General features: G+C 39.0%; 2 protein-coding genes across 12 annotated transcripts in view; one reads left to right on the forward strand and one right to left on the reverse strand.

Moving 5' to 3' along the window:
* Positions 1 to 6208: 6208 nt before the first annotated feature.
* On the reverse strand, positions 6209 to 12201 carry dhcr7 (7-dehydrocholesterol reductase). Of its 4 annotated transcripts, none has more exons than XM_054770731.1 (8): positions 12057 to 12165; positions 10732 to 10897; positions 10430 to 10652; positions 10274 to 10364; positions 10001 to 10214; positions 9692 to 9896; positions 7543 to 7674; positions 6209 to 7429 (listed from the first exon to the last, which is right to left on the reverse strand). In XM_054770731.1, the coding sequence occupies exons 2-8, from the start codon at positions 10884 to 10886 to the stop codon at positions 6965 to 6967; spliced, it is 1485 nt and encodes a 494-aa protein (XP_054626706.1). In that variant the 5' UTR covers positions 10887 to 10897; positions 12057 to 12165; the 3' UTR covers positions 6209 to 6964. The 4 variants fall into 4 exon arrangements, with proteins under 4 accessions (XP_054626706.1, XP_054626705.1, XP_054626708.1 ...); XM_054770733.1 differs by having other exon boundaries at positions 6211 to 7429; positions 10732 to 10837; positions 11978 to 12201; XM_054770732.1 differs by having other exon boundaries at positions 6212 to 7429; positions 10732 to 10837; positions 12057 to 12200.
* A 7960-nt stretch (positions 12202 to 20161) lies between these two features.
* The window catches only part of LOC129178205 (protein MTSS 2-like), a 43413-nt gene continuing 36429 nt past the window's right edge, over positions 20162 to 27145 (forward strand). For 7 of the 8 annotated variants that reach the window (XM_054770206.1, XM_054770207.1, XM_054770210.1 and 4 more), the window contains exon 1: positions 20162 to 20464. In XM_054770206.1, coding sequence (XP_054626181.1) covers positions 20378 to 20464 — 87 coding nt within the window. In that variant the 5' untranslated portion in view covers positions 20162 to 20377. The remainder of the gene's footprint in view (positions 20465 to 27145) is intronic. The other variant, XM_054770214.1, reaches the window with a different exon arrangement.

Below are 27145 nucleotides of genomic sequence, written 5' to 3' on the forward strand. Positions count from 1 at the left end.
AAAGACAAAAAAAGACAGCAACAGAAATGGAAAAAAACAGCTGTAATTTTATAACAATAAAGTCCAAATATTACAAGAAAAAAAGTCCTGTTCTAACATGAAAAAATTCCCAATGTTATGACAATAAACTCGTAATATTATGAGGAAAAATAATGTCATAAAGATAAAATATTAAATAAAAAATGTATATATTTTTTAAAAGTTGTAATATTATGACAAACAAACAAAACAAAATAAAGTTGCAATTTTTGGAAAATTTGGTTGGAGAAAAAGTTGTAATATTACAAAAAGAAAAATTATGAACATGAAGAAAAAAGTTGAAATATTTGGAATATTTAAAAATTCATTCATTGATGCAACCTCCCACCATGTCCTTGCATCCTGGGTCACGCTACATACAATCACACTCAAACGTAACAACATGTTTGTGTTGGTGTTGATTATTGATCGTTTGGTTGGTTTGATTGGCTTAAAAAAAACACGCTGATTCTTCATCGTTTGATTGGTTAAAAAAAAACAGGATGACCCTTGATCGTTTGTTTTGTTAGAAAAAACACGCTGACTCTTGATCGTTTAATTGGTAAAAAAAAAAAAACAACAACAACAACAAAAAAAAACACGCTGATTCTTGAAACAGCCTAAAAAAAATCACAACTTTGTTTCTCACCTCAAACTGGGGCGAATAGACAATTAGGGCTAGAGGACGTCTACGCGCGGAGACCGACTGTCACCTTGGACAATTTAAGAGGTATGTGTCCTGACTCACGCACACACGCACACACGCACACACGCAGGCAAGGACGATGCAGACGCCGCGGGTACATTAGCTGGTGTGTGCAAGGCAGTCATTATTAGAATACTTGATGCAGACCTTCATTTAGAGTAATGATTGTGATAATGGAACATTCCAGGGACACATTGTCTCCCGTCTGTCCAACTTTCTTGATCTGATGATGTCGCGTTTGTTAGCAGAGGCACCGTCTGACGACATGATGACGCCCACTCTCGACTGACCCTTTCGGAGAAGTAGGCGCTGGTCTGCAGACGATATTCTCCTGTGCATGCGCCGTATATATTTCATAAAAATACACCAAAAAGACTTGTATTATGAAGTGATGGCACACACACACGCGTGTACTGTAGACTGATATCAATTAACCTTTCTCTATTTATGAGGTCTCGTCCTTCCCCCCCGCCACATGCACCCCCAGTGCCTGCACAGTCTCACCAAATGAGATAAGAGTACTAATGTGATTGGCTGTGGGGAGTTGGGGGGCTGGGGGCACAAGACAAGAGAGACAGAGAGACTTTGTAATTTAATAGAAACTCCATCAGGCTAATGGACTGACTGCTGGGCTTCCTGCACACACACACGCGCGCACACACACACACACACAGTAGCGTGGGAAAACATTAGCATGGACACAATGTGCTAACATAAATATACACAAGGTGGGCAACCAAAGACAAAGCAGGAAAGGAAGGAAGGAAGCAAGGAAGGAAGTGGACGAGGCAGCAAAAAGGAGGCGAAAAATATGACGGCTGGTCAGTTTGTGATGGAGGAGGCGGAGTCAGAAGGATGATGGATGGGTGTTCACTCTGTGTCTGGAACATTGCTAAAAGGACACACACATGCGCGCACGCACACACACACGTGCACGTGAATATCAAGGTATTTTATGAGAGTATATATTCCATAAAGTATACGTGCATATACTTTAGAGTAGCCAGTGTACAGCTGGTAGAGCAGTATCGATTTACCAGCGACACACAGGCATTATTGCTTAAATATGGCAACACCAGCGAGTTGCAAGATCATTGTGGCAGAGCGCACGAGTGCTGCCGGCACTGAGGAGCTGCAAGCTGTTGTGTGTGTGTGTCTTTGTGTGTGTGTGTGTGTGTGTGTGTGTGTGTCTACATGAAGTTGTAGAGGAAGTGGCTGTGGAAACATGACGTTCTGTGCCAAGGGAGCGTTTACAGGAACACACACACACACACACAAATACAGTCTTGTACATGAGCATACTTTATTCAAGTAGACAGCAGTGTGTGTCCTGCCAGCTGCCTGGTGAGGAGATGTAGTGTGTATTATTTGTGTGTGTGTGTGTGTGTCAGTGGTGTCCATTTAAAAAAAATAAAACACACTTTTTATTTATCATCCTCGCTTGTAGTATTTCCTGTGCAACCTCATTACAGCGTGAACTTTACAACTCACTTTCACGTTTACTACAACACTTGTAGTACTCATAGTTTGGAGTACTTAGTGTCGACGCAGAGTACTTAGTGTACTTACTGTACTGTACGTGCAGAGTATTTGCGATGCGTACATTACATGTAGCGTACTTATTGTACACATAGTGTACTTACTCTACTAAGTGCACATGTAGTGTACTTACGCTACTTACTGTAGCTGTAGAGTAGTTACGGTACTAAATGTAGATGTAGAGTACTAAGTGTACATATAGTGTACTTAGTGTACATGTATAGTACTTACTGTGCATACTAGATGGAGTATGAAGCGTACTTAGTGTACACCTAAAGAACTTAACATACTTACTGTAGATGTAAAGTACTGAGTGTACTTGTAGAGTACTTTGTGTATTGAGTGTACATATAGAGTACTGAGTGTACATATAGAGTACTGAGTATATGTACTGAGTACTGAGTGTACATGTAGAGTACTGAATGTAGATGTAGAATACTGAGTATAAATGTACTGAGTACTGAGTGTACATGTAGAGTACTGAGTATACATGTACTGCGTACTGAGTGTACATGTAGAGTACTGAGTATACATGTACTGAGTATCGATTGTACATGTAGAGTACTGAATGTAGATGTAGAGTACTGAGTATACATGTACTGAGTACTGAGTATACATGTACTGCGTACTGAGTGTACATGTAGAGTACTGAGTGTACATATAGAGTACTGAGTATATGTACTGAGGACTGAGTGTACATGTAGAGTACTGAATGTAGATGTAGAATACTGAGTATACATGTACTGAGTACTGAGTGTACATGTAGAGTACTGAGTTTACATGTACTGAGTACCGAGTGTACATGTAGAGTACTGAATGTAGATGTAGAGTACTGAGTATACATGTACTGCGTACTGAGTGTACATGTAGAGTACTGAATGTAGATGTAGAGTACTGAGTATACATGTACTGAGTACTGAGTATACATGTACTGCGTACTGAGTGTACATGTACAGTACTGAGTGTACATGTACATGTACAGACACAAGTGAAGAAGGTGGATCCTTCCTGAAGGGAAAAAAATCTGTACACATGTTCCTTCCACATCACACAGGAGTGCTGCGGCCAGACAGGAAGTAGAAAGTCAAGACAGGATGTAGAAAGTGGAGAAAGGAAGCGCCCTTGTAGGTGATGACATCATGACCAGCATCCTACTGCAACAGGAAGCATACTTTGTGAGGGTACGCTCCTGTTAGCTAGATAAAGCTAAAATGATTGAAAATCAATACGTTTCTCGCATTGATGTGTGGAATGATATCAACATGTAGTGATATCATGTCAGTGATATGACAGATGGATGGATGATATGGATTAGTTATCAAAAACAGCAGGGTACTCCTTTCATATAGAGGATCTTTGACTCGTGGTCTTGCAACAGATTCCTTAAAAACAGACTGCTGCTCCTGTTATATAGAGGATCTTTGAGTAGTCTTTTTTTTACACGTATTCGTCTTTAGACAGAGAAGTGGTTGAGAGTGAAGCAACAGCGCCTCTGCTGGTGAAAGCGTCCATTACGTTGAGATGAGATTACGTAACAATTATCACATCTAGTTAGCACAGAGCCAACCACAACAAATTACACTGTGGAGTAGTCGTAGATAAATATATAAATGCATATTTGAACATGTAGTTTAGCTATTGGAACAGTGTAAAGTGCATATTAACAGTGGTTAACTTCTTTTTACACTTGCATGAATGGTGAAATGTGAGGAATACGTACAGCTTTTATGATTGGATGATGTACAGATGATCTAGATATAGATGATTCATATTATATTTGCTATGAAGTGAAAGAAGAAAAGAATGAGAATGTCGTCAGTCGTGGTAGAAGAGGAGGAAAGTGAAGGTGTGGCCGTCCTTCACATCCTCGCGGGGCCTTGGGGAGTCGCAGGGCGTGGACGGGAGCGGCCGGCGTGGTTGGAACGTCTCCCGCTGACTGTCATCCGTCTCCACGCATGTTCCTACGCTAAATACAACATGTGTTTGCCGTTTATTTCTGTCTCTGGCTTCATGTCAGTGCTAAAAGCACCATGTAAAGGTCACGGCTAATAACGTGTAGCGTCTGCTGCTTAGCGTGTTCGCCAAACAAAGCAAGGAGGACAGAGTGAAGCATTGTGGGACACTGAAAAACTGAGAGCATTTTATGTCATATTGTCATGTAGAGGATCTTTGACTTGCAGTTTTGCAACAGAATCCTTTAAAACAACACCATGCTCCCTTTTATAAAGAGGATCTTTGACTCGTGTTTTTGCTACACGAGATTCCTTAAAAACAACAGAGTGCTCCTGTCAAATAGATGATCTTTGACTTGTGTTTTTTTTTTTTTTTTTTTTTGCAACAGGTTCCTTAAATACAACATTGTGCTCCTGCAGTATAGAGGATCTTTGCTTCACGTTTTTTGGATTCCTTGAAAACAGCAGAGCGCGCTTGTGATATAGAGGATCTTTGACTTGTGCTTTTGCAACAGATTCCTTAAAAAACAGGAGCATGCTGGAGGAGGACGGAGTCAAGCATTGTGGGACGAGTGGGAGTGAAATGTTGTTTTAGCTAACAAGTGAAAGGATGACTGTCATCATGTTGGACTGTGGTGAGCGCCATCGATGGTCATGTGATTTATGGAAGAGAAAGCTGTTAGCTGCTGTCGTCATGGGAGGAACATCACAGCGGACTGCCAAGACTTTCGATGGAAACGTGCACGTTTTGCTTTGTGGGAACTTCCAATCTTGTCATTCATTTCCGACCCTGCGACCTTCGTCAGAGGTCAGCGCTCGCCAGCTGTGGTCCAAATACTTGGGAGGGGTGCGGCCCGGTGAGGCTGTGACGGTTGAGCCTTAACACACTCTCTGGACAACTGGCCGCCACCCGGGGAATTCTGACACACACACACACACACACACACACACACACACACACACACACACACAAACACACACACACACACACTGATGGATTTCCAGCAGCCGTCTCCGTGGCAACCAAACACGCGACGGAATCCTCCCTGTGGACCAGAGCCACCTGTCGTTGGCGCCATGGCGTTGATGTGCAGGCTTGTAACAAGTCTGCACACGTCAGGAAGAGGAATTCCCACTGACTTACCACTTCTTACCACTCTGCATTATTTATAATGCAAAGGTTTTGCTGACAAATCATGTACTTTCCTCTATGGGAGGCCCCCCCCACCCCTCCCTGCTGGCATGCCGCTCTCACCCTGCAAAACCTCCCATAAAAACTCTGTAGGGAAATCACCTTGACTAGAAAAGAGCTGTGAGTCCTGCCATTGTGCTTTTCTTATCCTCTTCTCTCTCGCTTCCCAGGGTTCCTGGCAGCCCCCCTGCCCCCCACCTGCCCCCTCATGCAGCTGCAACAGGAGGCCTCCACAATGCGCCTCTTTCACGCTCACTTGCAAATCCAATAGTGCAGAGCTTAGTGGAGTCCAAAAAAAGGTTGTCCCTCGTTCTATTTCCTGGTTCAACGAGGCTGCGTGTCATGTGATGCACTTCCTGCTTTATAGGAATCCATGAACCTGATAGGACAATGACGCCTTATTCACGTCCCTGTCTTCTCATCAGGAAGACTTACTGACATCTGCAGAATACAACAATAATCTTCAATCGCATGATAAAATATTTCATTGGCCAAACATGCTCAATAAATAATTTTGGAGAATTAATCATGATTAAATTTGTTTTATTTGTAACTTTATTGTTCTTAAGTACATCATTGCACAACAGGAGCATAACAGAACAATCTCTCAATGATTAGTTGATTAATGAAAACATTGCTCCTAATGATTACCTGTTCTCTGCATCCCCCTAGTGTTAACCAAGCGCTTTACAGCCTGAAACATAAGCTCTAACATTACATAAACATTTACGTACCAAAATTAGGTCATTTTCTTGGATTTATTATTTATTTAGCATCTTTAAAGTAGAAAATGTATCAATGCGCCCCCCCATCCCTTATTTTTATGTATGCACCCTCACTAGAAAATGCTTGGATACCCTTGTCCTATCTAGTCCAAATAGTCTTTGACACCCTTGCTGCCCAAGTCATTTCATAATAGACACTTGTGCACTAACCAGTAGGGTCTCGTACACTACAAGATGTGTCTCATGCACTAACTAGTAGGGTCTTGTGTACTAACTGGTGGGGTTCGAAGCATGACATACAACAAGTGTAGAAAGTAGAAGTCTTTAGTAGAAAAAAGTTGTCAGCAGAACAGACAAGGAGACAAGTTGGAGCGTGCTGATCTGACAACAAACATCATGTGTGCTTGATGAGAAGTTGCTTGGGTGTCATTTCAGGAACTTTATCATTTATTAGCACGCATGGGGTTTATTACAGGTCATCATGCTGGCGATACGAACACGGAACCTTCCCATTCTAAGTGTCACATGTGCTTCACAGTCAGTATTTACTTTATTCAACAGTCGTATTTTTAGCTTACAGGAGTAAGAATGTGGCGTACAGTATAACGTTATTTATTGTATAATGATGTATTGTATCTTATGAGAGGTTTGGTCCAACTCCATGGCGTGCAGTACTACTGTGTACTGTAAGTATTTTCAATGTCTGCTCAGGTTGAGTATAAAAAAGCAGCAGATTGGTGTGTACATTTTAAGTGTGTCTTCCTTTGTTTTTGTAAATCAGATGTAAATAGTCAACAAATCCATCCAGCAGTTTCAGATATTTGCTTCCAGCCTAAAAGACGCCGGGGATGAGCCTGTGCGGCACGGCATCAGTGTAGCGCCGCCAGTCGTTGTCATACTTGCTACTGCAGCGATGCTCGTCGCGCAAGCAGCGGTGCACCAGCAGGACCGTCATGTAGACCACGTAGAAGTACGGCAGCAGGTGGCCGAAGCCGCAGGCGGCGCAGTACGCCAGCGAGCCCATCAAGTCGCCCGTGTAGTTGAAGTGGCGCGCCACGCCCCAGAAGCCCGATGTCAGCAGCTTGCTGCGGTGCACGCCGCCGTCGGCCGAGCGGTATGAGCACTCGATGTACGTCGGCTTGCCGCCCCAGATGGTGCATGCGCCCTCGGTGCGGCGGAACAGGTCCTTCTGGTGGTTGGTGGAGCGGAATATGTAGTAGCCCACCAGGCCCAGCAGCAGCACCGCCAGGGCGTGAGGGTGGGACAGATGCACCGGGTGGTAGACCAGGTAGAGACCCTGCACAACATCACACACCACTTTAGTTCATGTCGCAGGAAGGCTGCTTTTTTTGTGTGTAGCCCTCATGGAAAGACGCATTGTAGCGACTCTGGCGAGGGCGGGTGACTCGCCTGCAGCGTGTAAAGGTAGGGCAGCCACACGCAGTCCCCCCAGCCCAGGTACCAGCCAAAGTGGTCATGGCAGATGTCGATTGTCTTCAGGTACCAGGCCTCGTTCCAGAAGAAATCCAACACATAAATGGCCTGACAGAAGATTTCCAAAATACAAATAATTATTGGTATTCGGCCAGTAGGGAACTTTCATCAATAATTTGATGTAGGACGTACTCACACTAAACCAGGGGTTCTCAAATGGTCTCAACATGGGACCCACACTTTCCAATGGTTATTTAGTCGCAACCTATTTTCATTTCCATGGTTTTTTTTTTTTATTTTTATACACTTTTTTTTTTTAAGTAAATTTGTTGTTTTATACTTTTTTTAAAGCAAATTTTATTTGTATTTATTTCTTTACACTTATATTTACATCAATTTATTTGTATTTGTTTATACTTATGCCATTTTTTAAATGTATTTTTATTTTCTTATATTTAAGTCTTATTTTTATTTTATTTTATCACGTATTCCAGTCAACTTCACTTGTATTTGTTTATTTTTTAAATGCATGTAAGTAAATTTTCTTATTTATTTTAACAAAATTTTATTTGTACTTTTTTACACTTAAAAAAAATATTTTTTTCACTTGTATTCAAGTCAATTTTATATAAAATGTTTTCACTTGTCAATTTTATTTGTATTTTCTACACTTATGAAAGTCAGTTTTATTTTTATTTACTTTAATGATTTCTTTTACAGTGTTATGTTAATTTATTTTTTTTTTGCACTTATTTTTTTCTTTTATTTTTTACTCAAGCCAATTTTATTTATCTTTCCATTTTTTTTACACTTAAGTCGATTTAATATTTTTCATTCATTATTTTGACACTTGTATGTAAATCCATTTTATTTGTATTATTTTATAAATAAAAAATACAATTAATTTAAAGTGGAAAAAATATATAAAAAAAATTAACTGAAAAGTGTAAAAAAATTAATAAATAAATAAAATTCTGATGACTAAAATATTGCTGAATTTGACATAAAAATAAATCAGACATATATATATATACTGCTCAAAAAAATTAGAGGAACACTTCGAAAACACATCGGATCTAAACTGGGGGAAAAATGATGTTGAATATGTTTCCTGATAATAAGTGGGTGATGTATTAGTAACAAAATGATGCCACATCATTTGATAGAAATGAAAATGATCACCCTATAGAGGGGGGAAATCAAAGACACCCCAAAAATGAAAGTGAAAAAATGATGCAGCACACTGGTCCTTTTAGCTAAAATGTCATTGTAGCAACTCAAAATGATTCTCAGTAGTTTGTGTGGCCCCCACGTGCTTGTACGCATGCCTGACAACGTGGGGGCATGCTCCTAATGAGACTACGGATGGTGTCCTGGGGGATCTCCTCCCAGATCTGGACCAGGGCATCAATGAGCTCCTGGACAGTCTGAGGAGCAACCTGGCGGCGCCGGATGGACCTAAACATAATGTCCCAGAGGTGTTCTATTGGGTTTAGGTCAGGTGAACGTGGGGGCCAGTCAATGGTATCAATTCCTTCATCCTCCAGGAACTACCTGCATACACTAGCCACATGAGGTCGGGCATTGTCGTGGACCAGGAGGAACCCAGGTCCCACTGCACCAGCGTAGGTTCTGACAATGGGTCCAAGGATTTCATCCCGATACCTAATAGCAGTCAGGGTGCCGTTATCTAACCTGTAGAGGTCTGTGCGTCCTTCCAGGGATATGCCTCCCCAGACCATCACCGACCCACCACCAAACCGGTCATGCTGAATGATGTTGCAGGCAGCATAACGTTCTCCACGGCATCTCCAGACCCTTTCACGTCTGTTGCATGTGCTCAGGTTGAACCTCATTTTCATTTCTATCAAATGATGTGGCATCATTTTGTTACTAATACATCACCCACTTATTATCAGGAAAGATATTCAACATCATTTTTCCCCCAGTTTAGATCTGATGTGTTTTCCAAGTGTTCCTCTAATTTTTTTGAGCAGTGTGTGTGTGTATATATATATATATATGACATATTTTCATGCAATCTTTTGACTTACTGTTGGCGATCCACCTGTTGAGAACCACTGTACTCGCCCGTTGGTACACCCTAACTCTTTTCCGCGCTCACCTGCAGCACATTGACGAGGACCATGGAGTTGGTGACGTGGCCGTAGAGTTGTTGCTGCTTGGCCATGTAGGACAGGTTGATGAGGGTCCACGCCACGATGCCTGGGCGCCCGTTGAAGAACAGCTTGAAGTCGAACCACTTGCCGATGCGAGGGTTGAACTCTATCCCCATCATGTAGTTGTAGAAGACGTTGCCCGTGAACTTGCTGTGTGGAGACACCGCTGTCAATGTTATTTATTCCCATTTCATAGGACATAATCATCGTTTAAAAAGAGTAAAAAGAAGTTAACGGAGTTTGTGTGTTCTCACCAGTCCTGCGGGTTGGTGGGGAACAAATAGGCTTTGACGAAGGCGAACGTGGACACGGCGTAGCCCAGCGCGTTGGCGCACCACATCAGCGGGATCCAGTTGTCAAAGATGACAGTGGGTGGGAACCAGTGGAAGTAGCAAGCGTTGGCCAGCCACAGGAAGTGCGTGATGAGCCAGCACTGCAGCCCGTTGATCTCGTACTTGTTGATCAGACCTCCAAGGAGACGCGCGCTGTCAAGGCCATGCTTCCCTGTTGTTGCCATGCGGCGTTACCTGCGGGGGTTCTCGCTCCCTCCTGGACTCCCCCGACGTAGCCGGGAAGGACTTTGTGCATGACGTCGGGAACGCACGTGTACAGCACCACCTGGAAGCAACAACACCGTCATCTAAAGACAAAAAAAGAACATACATCTACGATTAAAGTCATACCTGGAAGGCCACCCAAACGCCGTAGATCTTGGCGACTGACCAAGTGAAGAAGGGTACACGGGCCCAGATGGTGAGCAGGGTGGTCTCGCCACTGTAGAGCTGGAGGAGGGGCTGGGAGACGGAACACTGGTACTGGTCACACGCCATCACGAAGAAGAAGACGATGAAGGGGGCGAAGCAGAGCAGGGCCACCACACTGAGCAGGGAGAACCAGTCCACCTCCCTGAGGAACACCAAAGTCAGCAGTGGGCATGTTACCGTGTCATCTGGGGATTGCTATGATGTGCTATGATGCATCTCACCAGGCTCTCCCCCACTGCGCCGCTTGCTGCTCCCTCTGTTCCCGCCCAGCCCCGCCATTCTGGACCCGCCTCCTGGTCACCTCGGTGGACGTTGCACCGTTCATGTCTGGCCGAAGGATCATGTGATCAGCGTGGAAACGTGACAGGTGAGCCATGCTCCGTGCTTCTTGATGTACCGTACAAGTACAGTATGAGCCCCCAGTTGTTGTTATATGAGGAATAGAACAGGGGTGTCCAAATTGTGGCACGGGGGTCATTTGCGGCCCGCGCGTGTTTTTTTTTTATTCTAAAAATATCATTTAACAAGAAAATAAAGAAGAGAAAATAGTCAAAATATTTAGAGGAAAAAATTATTTTTAAAAATTATGTTATGAGAATAAAGTCAAAATATGGGAATAATGTCAAAATTACGAAAGGAAAATTTTACATTTTAGTAGCATAGAGTTAAAATTGAAAATTGAAGAAAAAATATTTTATTTTTTAAAGCCATAATATGAGAAACACTCAAAACTAAATAAAATTGTAATGTTTTGGAAAATTAGGTTGGGAAAAAGTTATAATATGGGTATAAAGTCAAAATGCGGGAATAAAGGAACATTTTAAAAAATAACAGCAGAAGTAGAAAAACAGCTGTAATTTAATGAAAATAAAGTCAAAATGTTAACCAGAAAAAAGTTGTATTTTAACAAGAAAAAAGTTCTACGAGCATAAATAAATGAGGAAAAATAATGTTTTAGTAGCACTGAGTTAAGATTAAAGAAAACATGTTTTGCTTTTTAAAGTCGTAATATTACGAGAAACAACACAAAATAAAGTCATCATTTTTGGAAAATTAGGAAGGAGAAAAAACTATAATATTATGAGAATAAAGTCAAAACATTATTTGAGAAGAAAATTGAAATATTTGTAAATAAAAAAACAGAAAAAAATAAAGGAAAAAAATCACAAAGTTGAGAAGCACTTTTTTCCCTGTGTTATGATGCGTGATGTTTATCAGAACTGTCCAGCAAACACAACAATAGGTGTTACGTCAGTACTCATCCGTGCGGAAAGCAAACGCAACAGTAGGTGTTACGTCATTAGTCCTCCGTGGGGAAAGGTCGTCATAGGAACAAAACAAAAAAACGTGAAAATGTATTGATCGTTAAGGCTTCTAGTTAATAGTTTAGAACAAGTTATGTTGTAGAACCAAAAAACGATACATCAGTTTTGTGTAATTTAGCCATGCGAGCTAGCTAGAGTTTACCTGCTCGTGCTGAATACTTGTCTTCCCGAATCGCACTTGATGTTCTGTGCACAAAATGACGGGCTGCCGGGTGTTTTACCTGCTAACGCTTTTCAGCAGCACCACCTTCTCACCAACTGCTGGACAACCGTGTAGAAACACCGGGAGGGTTTCGTTCGCTCTCACGTCCGTGATCAGCTCGTCTTGTCCTCCGTACACAGCTGGATGGGAGCTCACCGTTATGGAACATGGCCCCGCCCCTAACAGGCAAGGCCTCATGTGAACACCCAATTGGTTGGTCGAGGTGAATAGGGCAAAACTGATTTGCGTTCCTGTCCTCTGATTGGTTCACAGTCGCTGAAGCCACAGCGCCTGACAGCTGGGCTTCATTTCAATGGCTAACAGAGCCAGCACACCTCAATGCTTAACTTACTTTATAACATTTCACTCTTTAATTAACATAAAAAACACTAACACCACAGCAAAATACAGTGAAATCAAACAGAGAGCCTAAAGTGAAAAAAAATACAATATTTTAAAAAGTAAGCACAATATTGTTGATTTAAAAAAAACTTTTATTCTAACTGTCTAAAATAATTCTATAGACAATACATGTAAACAATACATCCTAACAATTTTGTAGCTGAACTCGCATAAAATGAATATAAATACTGTACTGTATATATAATAGTTCAAGATAAACATTTTATGAAACTGTAGAAGGCTGTTTCAAGAGCTTGTGCGTGATCAATCCGCCAGGGGGCGATGCTTAGCTGTGACAGATGCGGTTGCCCGCTAACAATCGTTGCTGAATATAATACAAATATATTTAAATAATAATAATAATAATAAATATATACATTTTTTTACAATATAAAAATATTAAAAACAATGAATAAAAGAATTATAACTAACTATACTTAAAAAGGTTAAAATATAAAAGTAATAGTAATAATTGAAATCATTTTGAGAAAAAAAATAACTTTCCAGTCAGAATTGACAACATATACACTTATCAAGAAAGATTAAGTGTTTTGGATTTTAAAAAAATATGTTTTACTTCATATAATAATATATTTAAATCATTAAAAATAATAACATGTATATATGTATTTTCTACATTAAAAATAATAAATAAAATAATAAATAAATAACTATATTTAAAAAGTAACTTTGATGATCTTTATAATTGAAAGCAAATATTTTTATTTTTTTTTTACTTTATATAACAAATATATTTAAATAAGTACAAAATTTTATATATAAGAACATTGAATAATACATTAATATGAATAATAAATGATAAACTTACAAATCAAATTTAATATAACTATATTAAAATATGTACAAATTAATTTAATAATAAAGTTCAAATATGTATAGAAATATTTTTAAAAAGTCATATTTAAATAATAAAATCAAATGAGTATCTTTTTGAGGGCCACATAAACTGATTGTCCGACGTTTGTCACTTGTGATTTAGATGGAAGGCACTGCAGGGTTGTGGTGTTTTTAAAGCAGAAGCATTATTAGTGTGCTGTCATTCTGACATGAAATGTATTTCTGGGCCTCAGCAAACAACAAAGAAAGCAACATTTCATTTGTGGTTCTTTCTGCTGCATGAGTTGCATTTTCCCGGCCACTGTAGTAAAGACCAGACACGTGAAAGCAACCATACCCGGACAACACACGATTCCTTAATACAGTACAGCATCCTTGAGATGCAAATAGCCGCCACCTTTTCCACCCCTCAGTCTTCTCTTTCCGTCTGCGTGGATTCTGTGTCGATGGTGTCTTCCCACGTCTCCTCCTCCAGACGCGTCTGCAGACTGTGTGATGTTGCGCTGCTCAGTATCTGGGCCAAACGTTTCACACGTTGTCTGACACCACGCACACACACACACACACACACAATGCAGAGCTTGATGCTGCACTGTCAATAACCTATAACCCATTTTTCTCCAAATAGTTTTTTGTATCATATTCCCCCTACAGCAGGAATATAAGCATTTCATCCCCCACTTACAAAAATATGAACGCTACATCATTTTTATGGTAACGTGATGGTAACGGAGAGACACAGAATGTACAAAAAAAATGCAGAAAAAGTAATATTCAATAAAGGTTTCCTCAGCGAGGGTCAAACAGTGAAAAATGAAAGGATGCAACTTTGCCACTTTGATATTTTGTAAAGCAACACACGTAGATATGCTAAGAAGTTCTTGAGATTTTATCTCAGCTTTGTCATATACAGTACAGTAGGCGAAAAAGCATATTATTAATATCAAATTCACTCTGCTCTTTTTTTCCCCATTTTTTTTAAGCCGGTTCCCTCTGCATCTGTCTGTGTATGAACACGGTGAGCGCATGAACACCGACAACCGCCACGGACAGTTTTCTCAGCAAAAAGAAAAATACCGATAGAGGCGCGCAGGCAACGGAGCCGGAGTCAAATCTTACTGAAGCGTTTGGTCGACAAATACAAACAAACAGTGCAAAATGGGGCGCGTCCACAGACAGCAAGTCGCTGGCTACATTGCAAAAACATACAGGCAACTTCTGTGTCCGGCTAATGTCTCACACAGGTACACCGTACACTATACTTGAGTACCATCTAGTGGTTTAAATGTGAATTACACGTCTCATGACAATAATTAATGAAAAAAACTGTCTCAAAAAATGTTGCAGATAATATGAAAGATCGGCGATGATTTGTAGCACAATTATCACCAGCAAAATTTGTTATCATGACAGGCCTAATCATAATATTATGACTTTTAAAAAATGACACACACACACATATATGTATATATATTTAATACATTTTATTTTAATTAATTAATATTTCATATTAATTAATTTTTTCCTCATGTTATTTATTCTCTTTTTTCTCCTTAGAATATGACTTTTTTTTCTTCACGTAATTATGACTTCATTCACATATTTTGACTTTATTCTTGTAACATTTTAACTTTTTGTGCAACCACTGAATATTTTGACATTATTCTTGTCAAATTATTGCTGATTTTTCCATTTTTGCTGGGGTTTTTTTTACATTTCCAAATTTTTCAACTCGCCTCATAGATACTTTTTGTACAGTGTATTTTTTAAACTTTATTCCCAACCTAATCTTCCAAAAATTACTTTATTTCATTTTATGTGTTTCTCATAATATTATGACTTTAAAAGAAAAGAATGGATGTTACTATTTCAATTTTATGCGACTAAAATTATGTTATTTTTTTCATAATATTATGACTATATTGGATGTTACGACCTTTTTTTTGTTATTTATATAATATGTTATTTTTATATTATATTATATTAGTTATATGTATTATATTATAGAATATTTTGACTTTATTCTTGTCAAATCATTGTTGATTTTTCCATTTTTGGTGTTTTCATTTTTTTTTGGTTTTGTTTTCTTGTTAAATTATACTTCTAGAATGAGCCGTTGGCCAATAAATAAACAGCCAACTATTTGATTTGCGATTCAGCAATCACAGCCCTGCAAATTTGTGGAGTTTTGGTCAAAAAAACAAACACAAAATCTCCAAAAATAGGAAAACATCTCATTCATCATAAGTGGGTAATTTTGGGAGGGCGATTTCAATATTAGGGAATTTAAAAAATCTCATGCGTCAGCCAATGAAATGTTTAAATTTTCCCATTAAAAAAAACAAAAAAAACCCCGAAACGATTTCAAGCGTTCTTTCGCTGTTGGCTTGTGTGTGTGACAAAGAATCTATAAATATTATTGTGAGTGTGTGAATATGAAGACAAGAGGGGGTTGGGGTGTGTGTTTGGGGGTGCTGACAAATCTTCCCCTAATCAGCTCCCCTGGGATGCAGCATGTGTGCGTGTACACGTGAAATATTCAGATTTATGACCCACGCGTGTATCACCTCATACATTTTGTTGGCGTTCAAGTGGTTTATGAAGGCGACACGGCTCTTCAATAATTTACTGTCCATGAATATTGATGCCAGTGGTTGCTCCCCTCTGTGTGTGCCCCCCGCCCCTCCCATCATCTCCTTCTGTGCTTCATGGTAAATAAACACAATTACTATACACTCAAACATGATCCTTTCCCAGTAAGGACCTACTTACTGGGAATGACACGTTCAAGTAACAAACGCAGCGTGGGAAAGTGTGGCATGATGACAGCCAAACATTCATAATGAGGCGTGACTTTGGAAGTGCATTTCCTGCTGGGGAGATAAATAAACGTCTTAAATCTGTGCATGGATGCATGGAAACATGCCTGTGGGTGACGTGTTACGTAACTATATCAACACAAGTACGCCTCTGACAAACTTAACATTCATACACTGAACAGGAACACATTTACAGCAACACACTCGAGCACGAACCTTATTCTAATATTATGTGTACTATATTGGCTAATAGGAGTGTAAAGGTGACTATAAAGGTGTTATTTCATGTCTAGAGGGCTATAATAATGTTAAAAACTGTATTTAGAAGGTTATAAATGGTTTGGTATGCCTAATATGTCTTATTTCTGTTATTATTTCTACTATATTGGGTAATAGGAGTGTAAAGGTGGCTATAGGGGTGTTATTCCATGTCTAGAGGGCGCTAATAAAGTTTAAAAAATGTATTTAGAAGGTTATAAAAGGTTTTGTATGCCTAATATGTCTTATTTTCTCTAATTATGTCTATTATATTGGGTAACATGAGTGTAAAAGTGACTATAGGGGTGTTATTTCATGTCTAGGGGGCTCTGATGCTGTTAAAAAGCATATTTAGAAGGTTATAAATGGTTTTGTATGCCTAATATGTCCTATTTTATTTTATTATGTCTACGATATTGGGTAATAGGATTGTAAAGGTGACTATAGGGGTGCTAGTTCATGTCTAGAGGGTTCTAATAATGTTAAAAAAGCATATTTAGAAGGTTATAAATGGGTTTTCTATGCGTAATATGTCTTATTTTCTCATATTATGTCTACTACATTAGGTAATAGGAGTGCAAAGGTAACTATGGGGGTCTTATTTAGAAGGTGGCAAACAAGTTTTCTATGCTCCAACGACCGAAATATTAAATTTATAAATAAGAAATCTTACTTTAATATTTAAACTCTATGCTCCTAAAAAGATATTATTTTTCCTCAAATTATTTAATCTCATAAAATTGCGACCTTTATTTGGTTAGCATATGACTTTTTTCCTAAATATTTTGGTTTTATTTTTTTGTAAAATTACAGCTGTTTTGCTGTATTTCTTCTTTTTCTTTATTTTCCAACTATTTATAATTTACTATTTTAATTTTATTGTACATTTTCTTCTTGTAATATTTTGACTTTATTCTTGTAAGTTTTTGCACCACTTAATTTTCCAAAAATGACAAATTTATTCATTATTTTGTTTGTTTCTCATAACATTATAACTTACAAAAAAGTATTTTTGGTTTAATAGTTCATCTCGATGCTACTGAAATGAGATTATTTTTTCTCATAATATTACAACATTCTTCTCACAAAATTACAACCTTTTTTTTGTTAGATTACAACTTTTTTTTCACTAAATATGTAGACTTTATTTGTGTAAAATTACTGCTGAGTTTTCCATTTTTGCATTTTTTTTCAAAATATTTCAACTTTCTTCTTAAATAATCTTTGTCAGTTTTCTTCTCGTAATATTATGACTTTATTCCCTTAATATCATAACTTTTCCCCCAGGAAGGGTTCAACTTTCTCATAGTATTACAACTTAAAAAATATCTTTAATAATTCAACGCTATGCTACTAAAATGATTCTTGTAAAATGACAACCTTTTTTTTAATATTGTGACTTTATTCCTGTTAAATTGCTGCTGAGTTTTCCATTTTTGCTGCTTATTCTTTTTCATTAAAGTATATTTTTTAAATATGTCGCAGGCCAATAAAAAACAGCCCCCCCGTATTTTATAAAATGTCTTCTTTGTCAGTATTTTTTAACGGGTTAAAAGGATTGACATTATTTTATATGGGGAAAGTCTAATTTTTTTGCTACTCACGAGAGTTGCCTTCCAAGACCCCCGCCCCGCAATAATGGGTGCACCCATTAAAATCCCTAAAAATAATTATTTTTATATTCTAAACCCTCTGAGACTTATTAAACGCATGTTAAATCCAGTTGTTCGCGTGAAGAAACTGCAGGCATGCGGTATACAGTTGTGAGACCACGCCCTCTGCTGGATTCACAGCGGCAGGGCTTTAACCCACCTAAACGCTTTCTATTTAAGCTAACATAAAAAAAAAAAAAACATTATACGAGTGTGTGTTTTTGTGTGCGTGCAAGCAAGCGTACTGTAATTTTAAATGTCAAAATACTTTCTGCAATCCTCCTTGGGTGAAAGTGATCAGCTTCCAATGTTTGCAAACGTCTCGCGAACTACGCTTGCGTGTGTGTGTGTGTGTGTGTGTGTGTGTGTGTGTGTGTGTGTTTGCGTCAGGAAGTGGGGCAGAACTGATTGTTGCTGATGGCTGTAGGCGAGCACAGACCTACATTCTGCTCTTCCATACAGACCAGGGCGGCGAGGAAGGGGTGGGGTGGGGGTGGTGTTGGGGGGTGAAGGAAAATTAGGCTTCACCCAACCCAACCCCCCCACCCCACCCCACCCCACCCCGTGCTTAACCTCCCTCTTATTAGCAGACTTTACTCGCGTTGGCTTCCCTCCACTCTGCTGCCACTTTGTCACTTTTGACATGCTGACTCCGCACACAGACAGGAAGTCACGCTGCTGAGAAGAAAAAGCTTGTAATTTAGCAAGAATAAAGTGGCAATTATGAGAATTTTAAAAATTTTTTTGCAACAATATAATGGCAATATTATGGGGAAAAAATGTTAAATTTGCAAGAATAAAGGGAACAATATTATAACAAAAGTATGTTAATTTAGCAAGAAGAAAATGTCAATGTTATGAGGAAAAAATTATAATTTGACAAGAATGAATTGGCAATATTATGAGAAAAAAGTTGTCATTTTGCATAAATAATATGGCAATATTATTTGGATTGTAATTTGACAAGAATAAAGCCACAATATTATGAGGCCAAAACTTGTAATTTTGCATAAATAATATGGCAATAATTTGAGGAAAAAAATGTATTTCGCAAGAATAAAGTGGGAATATGATAAGAACAAAGCAATTTTGCAAGAATAAGATGGCAATATGATAAGACAAAAGTAATTTTGCAAGAATAAATTGGCAATATTATGAGAAAAGTAGTTGTAATTTTGCATAAATAATATGGCAATATTATAAGAACCAAAACTTTAATTTTGCAAGAATAAAGTGGCAAAAGTGAAAAAGAAAAGTATGCCACTGCTGCCACTTTGTCATTTTTGACATGCTGACTGGGCACACAGAAAGGAAGTCACGCTGCTCGGGACAACAAAATAATGGCACTGGAAGAGGAGGGGAAAGACAAAGACTCTGCAGCCACTTCAATAGGGACGCGATGTCATGAGAAGGTATCGGAATAAACGCTTTGGATGCTTCAAACTGCTTCTAAAGTGCTCACATCTGCTTTCGGGAGGGAACGTGCTCGCTTCACTTCCTCTTTGGAAAAACGCTTACTTGTCCACTTTTCAGCTCAGCTGACTTCTGACCCCTCAGAAACGAAGGAGACGTTGGACTCTGTTTTTTTTATTGTCCCTCATTCTGCAGCCTAGCATGGATTCTCAAATGGTCTCAACCTGGGACCCGAAACATAAAAATAAAAAGGGCATAAATATAGTAGTATAAAATATAAAAACAATAAATTTTTAACATACTTTAAAGTGTAAAAAAATAATTACAAATAAATAAAAATTTAATCCATTTATTCTTTACACTTTTATGGCCAGGAGGAAGATGTCCAGTGTATGTGCACTTCCGCCCCCCAAAAGCAAAGAAGTGAGAGAGTGGGTAGACTGTAGATTGTAGTTTGGTGCTCAAAAAGAAATATTACACATGGAAAAATAACTTTTGCATCATAAGGGATATTTTACAGCTCTTGAAACTTGCGTTGCAACAAATAAAAAGCCAAGGAAGAAGCAAAAAGAATAAATTATTCATATGGTGACGTCATGCACGATGTTAAATGTATGCTACACATCTGTCGTATGTGTGTGTGCAGCGCGTGCAACCAATAAGAGTCCTCGTGAGCAAACACACACACACACACACACGCCGGCTGCACCAAAATGCGCGTGCGCGTCCCGGTACCGTGTGAACAGCGGTAGAGAGAAGCAGCAGTCGTCACGTCGCAACACAGAGAGACGTTCCTCCTCTTCCTCCTCCGCCTCTTCCTCCTCCTCTCGTGCCGCCGCTGTCTGCTTTTCCCGGGAGAAACGGGAGAGAGGATCGTTGTGGAAATACATTTCTATTTCTTTTTTTCTTCTTCTTTCTTCTTGCATCTTTGGTGCCGAATGGTGGACTTGGCCAACATGGAGACTGTGGAGAAGGAATGCGGGGCTCTGGGGGGGCTTTTCCAGGCCATTGTCAACGACATGAAGGTAGGTAAATGTGCGTGGCGTGTGTTTGTCCCCCCCCCCGTCATCCTAAATGTAATTCAATTTAAAGTGATGAGAGGAACGACGGTAATCGCCCCCCCCCCCCCCCCGCCCCCCCCCCCCCCCCCGGCCCACCCCCACCGCCAGCATCCATCATTACAATACTGTAACCTCCTGCTTCCATTATCGGACACAGCCTTTGCGTCACATTCCGCTACAGGCACCGCCTGTGCACCTGTGCGCGGAAACACCCGGGGGAGGGGGGGGGGGGGGGGGGGGTGTCAGCGATGCTTCGACCTCCTCGCTTGTCAATTTGGAGCGCGTGCACGCCGTCAAAAACGTGACGCCATCTTCCTTCCTTCCTTACCTTCCCTCCCCCTTTCATCGCGTTTTCATCGTTGCTTTGTGCTCATTGATTTCTTGTCAGGATCTTCTGATTAGATAATATGACGGCGTGAGAAGCAATGCAGCCGTCAGCCCCCACCCCCCCTTCCCATTATCTATCTATTGTTTTTTGTGTCTCCTCCAGCATGGTCTTTGTGTGTGTCCTCCTCCATGTTCACTAACGGTGCATTTAAACGCATCCCGTCATTCTGGCACTGTGTCTGATACATAAAAACACATTTTTGTTAGACTAATCACTTATGGTTTGCCATTTATTACGCTAGAAATGCAAATAGTCTGTTCCAGGGTCAAACCGTGGCGGCTGTGGTAGCTTTATTAACTGTACATGCTGCCCTCAAGGCCGCATGGAACTACTTCCTGTCCTGGTTCACATGATCTCCAGGCAGGTGATAAGGACACTTTTCTTCAATACAACACGCTCTGCAATACCGTGAAATAGTACGAAACGTCACAAAACAGCAAGTATTGATCATCTTCACACTTCCTGGTGACGTGTAGGAGGGAAGTCTCTGCTGCCATTTTGAGGCTTCATCATTCATGCCTGTAGAAGGGTTGCCTAGCAACATCATCCGCACTTGTGACACAGCGTCTGTGCGGCTCCGTGAGTTTATGTGAAGGGAGAAATCATCATCATCATCATCATCAAAATGTATTGTAATGTGGAAAAAAAAAACCTTGCTATGAGAAAATGTTGTAATTTTACCAGAAATAAAGCTGAACTTCTGTGAGGAAAAAAAAATCATTTTCATGATTGATGATTTTTTGTCTAATTTTATGTAAAATAAAAAAACTCAGAATATTACAAAAAATATGATGAAAAAAGAAATGATGGTACTTTTCGGAGAGTAAAGTTACAATATTATGGGAGAAAATGTTTATTTATCACTCGTTTAAAATATTTAAATAAAAATCCAATTAAAATCCAAACATATCATACCTTGCACTTATGTAATTCAGGTCGGAATTTTACAAGAATGAAGTAGCAATATCATAGGAAAACATTGTAATTGTGCAAGAATAAAATAGCAATATTATGAGGAAAAAAATGTCGTTTTGCTAGAATAAAATAACAATATTATGAAGAAAAAATAATAATTTAGCAGGAATAAAGCGGCAATATTATAAGAAAAAAAGAGCAAATTTTGCAAGATTAAATTTGCAATTGTAAAAGATGAAAGTGGTCATTTTGAAAGAATAAAGTGACAATATTATATGGAAACATTTGTCATTTGACAGGAAAATATTATGAGAATTTCTTTTTTAGCATTTTTAGCATAGCACTATTTAGCACATTAAAAATATTTACAAGTGCAAATAAAAATCCACGTATAATCCAAACCTATCACACCTTGCACTTACCTCTACATAATTCAGGTCGTAATTTAGCAGAAATAAAACGACGATATTATGAGAAAATGTCATTCTTTTACAAGAGTAAACTGCTGATATTATGGAAAAAAGTCAGCATTTTGATGGATAAAATGAAAATGTTATTTATTTACTGGAGGGTTGCCTGTCAAAAGTTTGCTTTTTTTTAATTTTCATTTTAAAAATTGTGAAAGCTGTTTCCACAAAAACGAAGCAGCTTTATGTGTTGCGTTTTCTTCTTGGATTATTATTATTATTATTATCATTTAAGGGGTATGTTGTAGTTTGATAGTGGTGTATTGCATTACACTGAGAGCTGTGTGTAATATATCATCATCACACTTCCTATAAACACCCCCATCATGCCCCATCCTCCATTTCCCTTTGCTGTCCACACACATAAGTGCAAGTGTGTGTGTGTGTGGCAAACATGCAAAGTAGTTTGGTTTCTTTTGTGCTGTGTAGACATGAACACACACCCCTGGAAAGCTTCCCACATGCTCGTAAATCTTAGTCCTGTGCGTGTGCGTGTGTGTGTGTGTGGTAATAGAGTAGAGATAAAAGCTAGCCCCTAGGGATACACACAGGCAGACATACATTGTGCCATTCTAAACACACACAAAGGTCACACAGAGGTCTCAGGCGTGGTCAGTGGTGCCATGGAAGAAATGGAGCAGTTTTATTCGTATCAAATGTTAAGTTTGCTCCCTTTTTACTTCACGTAGCTTCCTGTTTGTCTTTTTCTTTTCTTCCCACCAATGTTGCAAAAAAAGCAAAAGCTAATCCTCTGACACCCGCTGGATTAAATGGGCTTGAACTCGTGTCCCCCGCCCCATCCAAAATTTTTGTCTGAATTTGGACTTCCTGTACGACTTCAGGAGTGTTCACTCAGTGTGTTTCCACTACAGATGTTCTGCTGTTGGCTCCCTGTTGCCATGGCAACGTCATCAACGTGTGATTTAACCATCTATAAAAAATACGTTCATGAAAAATTGTAAAGATTTTTAAAAAGAATTTAGTATACACTGTATCTACTGTATATATAAAATATTGATTGCACTTTTTAATATATAAATATTAATATTATAGATATATAAACTTTGCATACATTGTATTAAAATATATGGTATATATATATATATATATATATATATATATATATATATATATATAAGCAGCATAGAAAATGGATGGATGTATACACGTGCATGTAGTACCTATATCATTGGTAATATTACCTTTTCCCCGACTTAAGAACAATTTGACTTAAGAACGGTCTGGAACCAATTGTGTTCGTTAGTTGGGGGCTTAGTGTATGTGTATTTTATATATATATATATATATATATATATATATATATATATATATATATATATATAAACCACTCTACATATATACAAAAATAATTCATGTACAACTAAAGATATTTAAAACATAATTTTGTGTATACAGCGGTGTGAAAAAGTGTTTGTCCCTTCCTGATTTCTTTTTTTTTTTTGCATGTTTGTCACACTTAAATGTTTCAGATCATCCAACAAATTTGAATATTAGTCAATGACAATAGAACTGAAGACAAAATGCAGTTTTTAAATGATTTTTTATTATTAAGGGAGAAAAAAATCCAAACCTACATGGCCCTGTGTGAAAAAGTGACTGCCCCCTGTTAAAACAACTTACCTGAGATTAATTGAGATCTATCAGTGTGGAAAAGGTTATAAAGCCATTTCTAAAGCTTTGGGACTCCAGCGAACCACAGTGAGAGCCATTATCCACAAATGGCCAAAACATGGAACAGTGGTGAACCTTCCCAGGAGTGGCCAGCCAACCAAAATGACCTCAAGAGTGCAGCGATGACTCATCCAAGAGGTCACAAAAGACCCCACCACAACATCCAAAGAACTGCAGGCCTCATTTGCCTCAGTTAAGGTCAGTGTTAATGACTCCACCATAAGAAAGACGCTGGACAAAAACAGCCTGCATGGCAGAGTTCCAAGACAAAAACCACTGCTGAACAAAAAGAACATTAAGGCTCAGCTCAATTTTGCCAGAAACCATCTTGATGATCCCCAAGACCTTTGGGAAAATACTCTGTGGTCTGACGAGACAAAAGTTGAACTTTTTGGAAGGTGTGTCCCATTACATCTGGCGTAAAAGTAACGCCGCATTTCAGAAAAAGAACATCATACCAACAGTAAAATATGGTGGTGGTAGTGTGATTGTGTGGGGCTGTTTTGCTGCTTCAGGACCTGGAAGACTTGCTGTGATAAATGGAAGCATGAATTCTGCTGAAGTAGAATGTCCGGCCATCTGTTGGTGACCTTAAACTGAAACCAACTCGGGTTGTGCAGCAGGACAATGATCCAAAACACACCAGCAAGTCCACCTCTGAATGGCTGAAGACTTTGGAGTGGCCTAGTCCAAGTCCTGACCTGAATCCTATTGAGATGCTGTGGCATGACCTTAAAAAGGCGCTTCATGCTGGAAAAGCTTCCAATGTGGCTGAATGACAACAATTCTGCAAAGATGAGTGGGCCAAAATTCCTCCCCAGCGCTGTAAGAGACTCATTGCAAGTTATCACAAACGCTTGATTGTAGTTGTTGCTGCTAAGGGTGGCTCAACCACTTATTAGGTTTAGGGAGCAATCACTTTTTTCACACAGGACCATGTAGCTTTGGATTTTTCCTCCCTTAATAATCAAAAGTGTCATTTAAAAACTGCAGCTCATGTTCAGTTGGGTTGTCATTGAGTAATATTTAAATTTATTTGGTTTGACACGCACAAACATGCTGTTTGATCCTCCGCCCACAACGTAGTTTGAGGATGCACCAGTGACTGTGTAGCCACAAGCGGGAACAAATATTGATGACAAATAGAGAAAGAAAAGGGCATTTTGATAGGTAAATTTAGCTTCAAAGCCCTTGCATATGGCTCTTGCAACAAGACCAAAGGTTTTTGTATCTGCTGTCGTTGTGATTTGAGTTATCATGGATTATGTCGCCGGCCAGAGCAGTGCAGGTATTGTTTTTATTATCATATGCAGTGGTACCTTGGCATACGAGTGTTTCTTAGATGCGAGCCGATTTACATCCCTACTATCTGTGCAGCATGGGAGAACGTAAATGATGCGTTCAAGGACCGTCAAACAGTGGGACAAATCGCCGTTCGCATTAAACATTTCAAAACTTGGGGATGTCTAACTGTATATTATTTTTTGAATAAAATACTGGCCCATATTTCCAAAATGTATATCCTTTTACATAAAATGTCATTGTTGTAGTTGAATATCGAATCATTTACCACAAAGAGATTTACATCCCTACTTATTATAGATAAAAACGTATTTCTATCTGCGATTAAATGCGATTAACTATGAGTTAACTAAATGAGTTAACTGAACAAAATGCGATTAATTGTAATGAAATATCTTAATTGATTGACAGCCCTAATAAATATATATTGTGTACAAACATCTCTACAGTATCTCTATACTATATATATATATAATAAAAATAAATATATATTGCGTACAAACATCTCTACAGTATCTCTATACCAAATATATATATATATATGTATATAGTATCTCTATACCAAATATATATATATATATATATATATATATATATATATCTCTATACCAAATATATATATATATATATTTGGTATAGAGATACTGTAGAGATGTTTGTACACAATATATATATTTATTAGGGCTGTCAATCAATTAAGATATATACACCTCACATGTGTGTGTGTTCATGAACATTGATGCTGCGTGACCTTCATCATCATCATCACACATGGTGGTAACGTGCAGGAGTGCTGCCGGTGCTTGGGGAGCCGTGGTTCATCAAGGGGAAATGTGTACCCCAACTTTTGCATCAGGAAATAATCTCCAAAAGAAGATTGTTTGTTTAGTTGGATGGAAACTAATGCTGGTAGAACGCTGACTAGAATCAGGGATGAGCAACCTGATTGTATTGCAGCGGCGGACCTTCCAAATCCTGTTCCGGCAGAACATCATCGAGGAGCTGGAAGCGGTTTGGATGTTGCTCCCAACCGTCCACTTTTACAGAGAAGCTTTATTTTGGCGGCACAAAAGCTCAGCGAGCGAGGAGATAACCAGGAAGCCGACACAATCGGAGGACGTGTGAAGGATCATCTCCCTCTCTCCAGCTCATTAAAATCTCTGACTCGGTGAAGTCCCGGGGCTCGTTAAGTGACGCTGAATGGGTGGGAGCGGAGGCGGCTGGGAGGCGGCCAAGATGGCCTCCCTGCCTTTGTGAGGCCTGTCAAAGCCTTCTCATCACACTCATCATTTGGAGCCGCTCCTCAATCAATATTCCTCTGGTTTGTCTCCAAGAGGAGCTTCTGCGTGAGACGTCCGACTATGTGATGCTAAAGTGCTAACATCATGCTAGGTTAGCATATTCGCTAAAGGGAAAAAGCAACAGGATGAAACTTAGAGCTCCCGTGTCTGTGGCTGACTGAGGGATAGCTGGCAGTGTTGTACTTTAAGATGTGCGGCGAAGCCTGCTTTTTAACAAAGTATACATGGAGCGGGTCAGAGTGTCTAATCATGTCCACAGGGTTACCGTCCCAAAACAATCCCTATCATAAACGCGGATACTATAAAGTTGTGTGTAATTCATTATTCATTATTCATTATATTCCATGTTTTTTTTCCTGTTTTATTTTTGTCGTAAGAACCCTTTCACAATATAGCCAATATTGATAGTTTTGACAAGTTCAACAATTGATTTTGACGTAGGCCTGTCACGATAACAAATTTTGCTGGTCGATAATTGCCTTGCAAATTATTGTTGGTAATCGATATTATTGACACTTTTTGAGACCGTTTTTTTCGTTAATTATATGGCATAATAATGAGAGCACATCGTATCAAAAGC

This window comes from Dunckerocampus dactyliophorus, chromosome 3 (genome assembly GCF_027744805.1).
Source record: "Dunckerocampus dactyliophorus isolate RoL2022-P2 chromosome 3, RoL_Ddac_1.1, whole genome shotgun sequence".
In the NCBI taxonomy this organism is placed as follows: domain Eukaryota; kingdom Metazoa; phylum Chordata; class Actinopteri; order Syngnathiformes; family Syngnathidae; genus Dunckerocampus; species Dunckerocampus dactyliophorus.

Bases quoted from the DNA above. Each gene is read 5' to 3' on its own strand.
- dhcr7 (XM_054770730.1), bottom strand. From the start codon at position 10,988: ATGACCCCCGTGCCACAATTTGGACACCCCTGTTCTATTCCTCATATA. The intron at 10,215-10,273 runs GTAACGCCGCAT...GTCTCCTTGGAG, and splicing joins GGGAGCGAGAACCCCCGCAG to GTCTGATCAACAAGTACGAG. The intron at 7,675-9,691 runs GTGAGCGCGGAA...ATCTTCTGTCAG, and splicing joins TCCTCGTCAATGTGCTGCAG to GCCATTTATGTGTTGGATTT.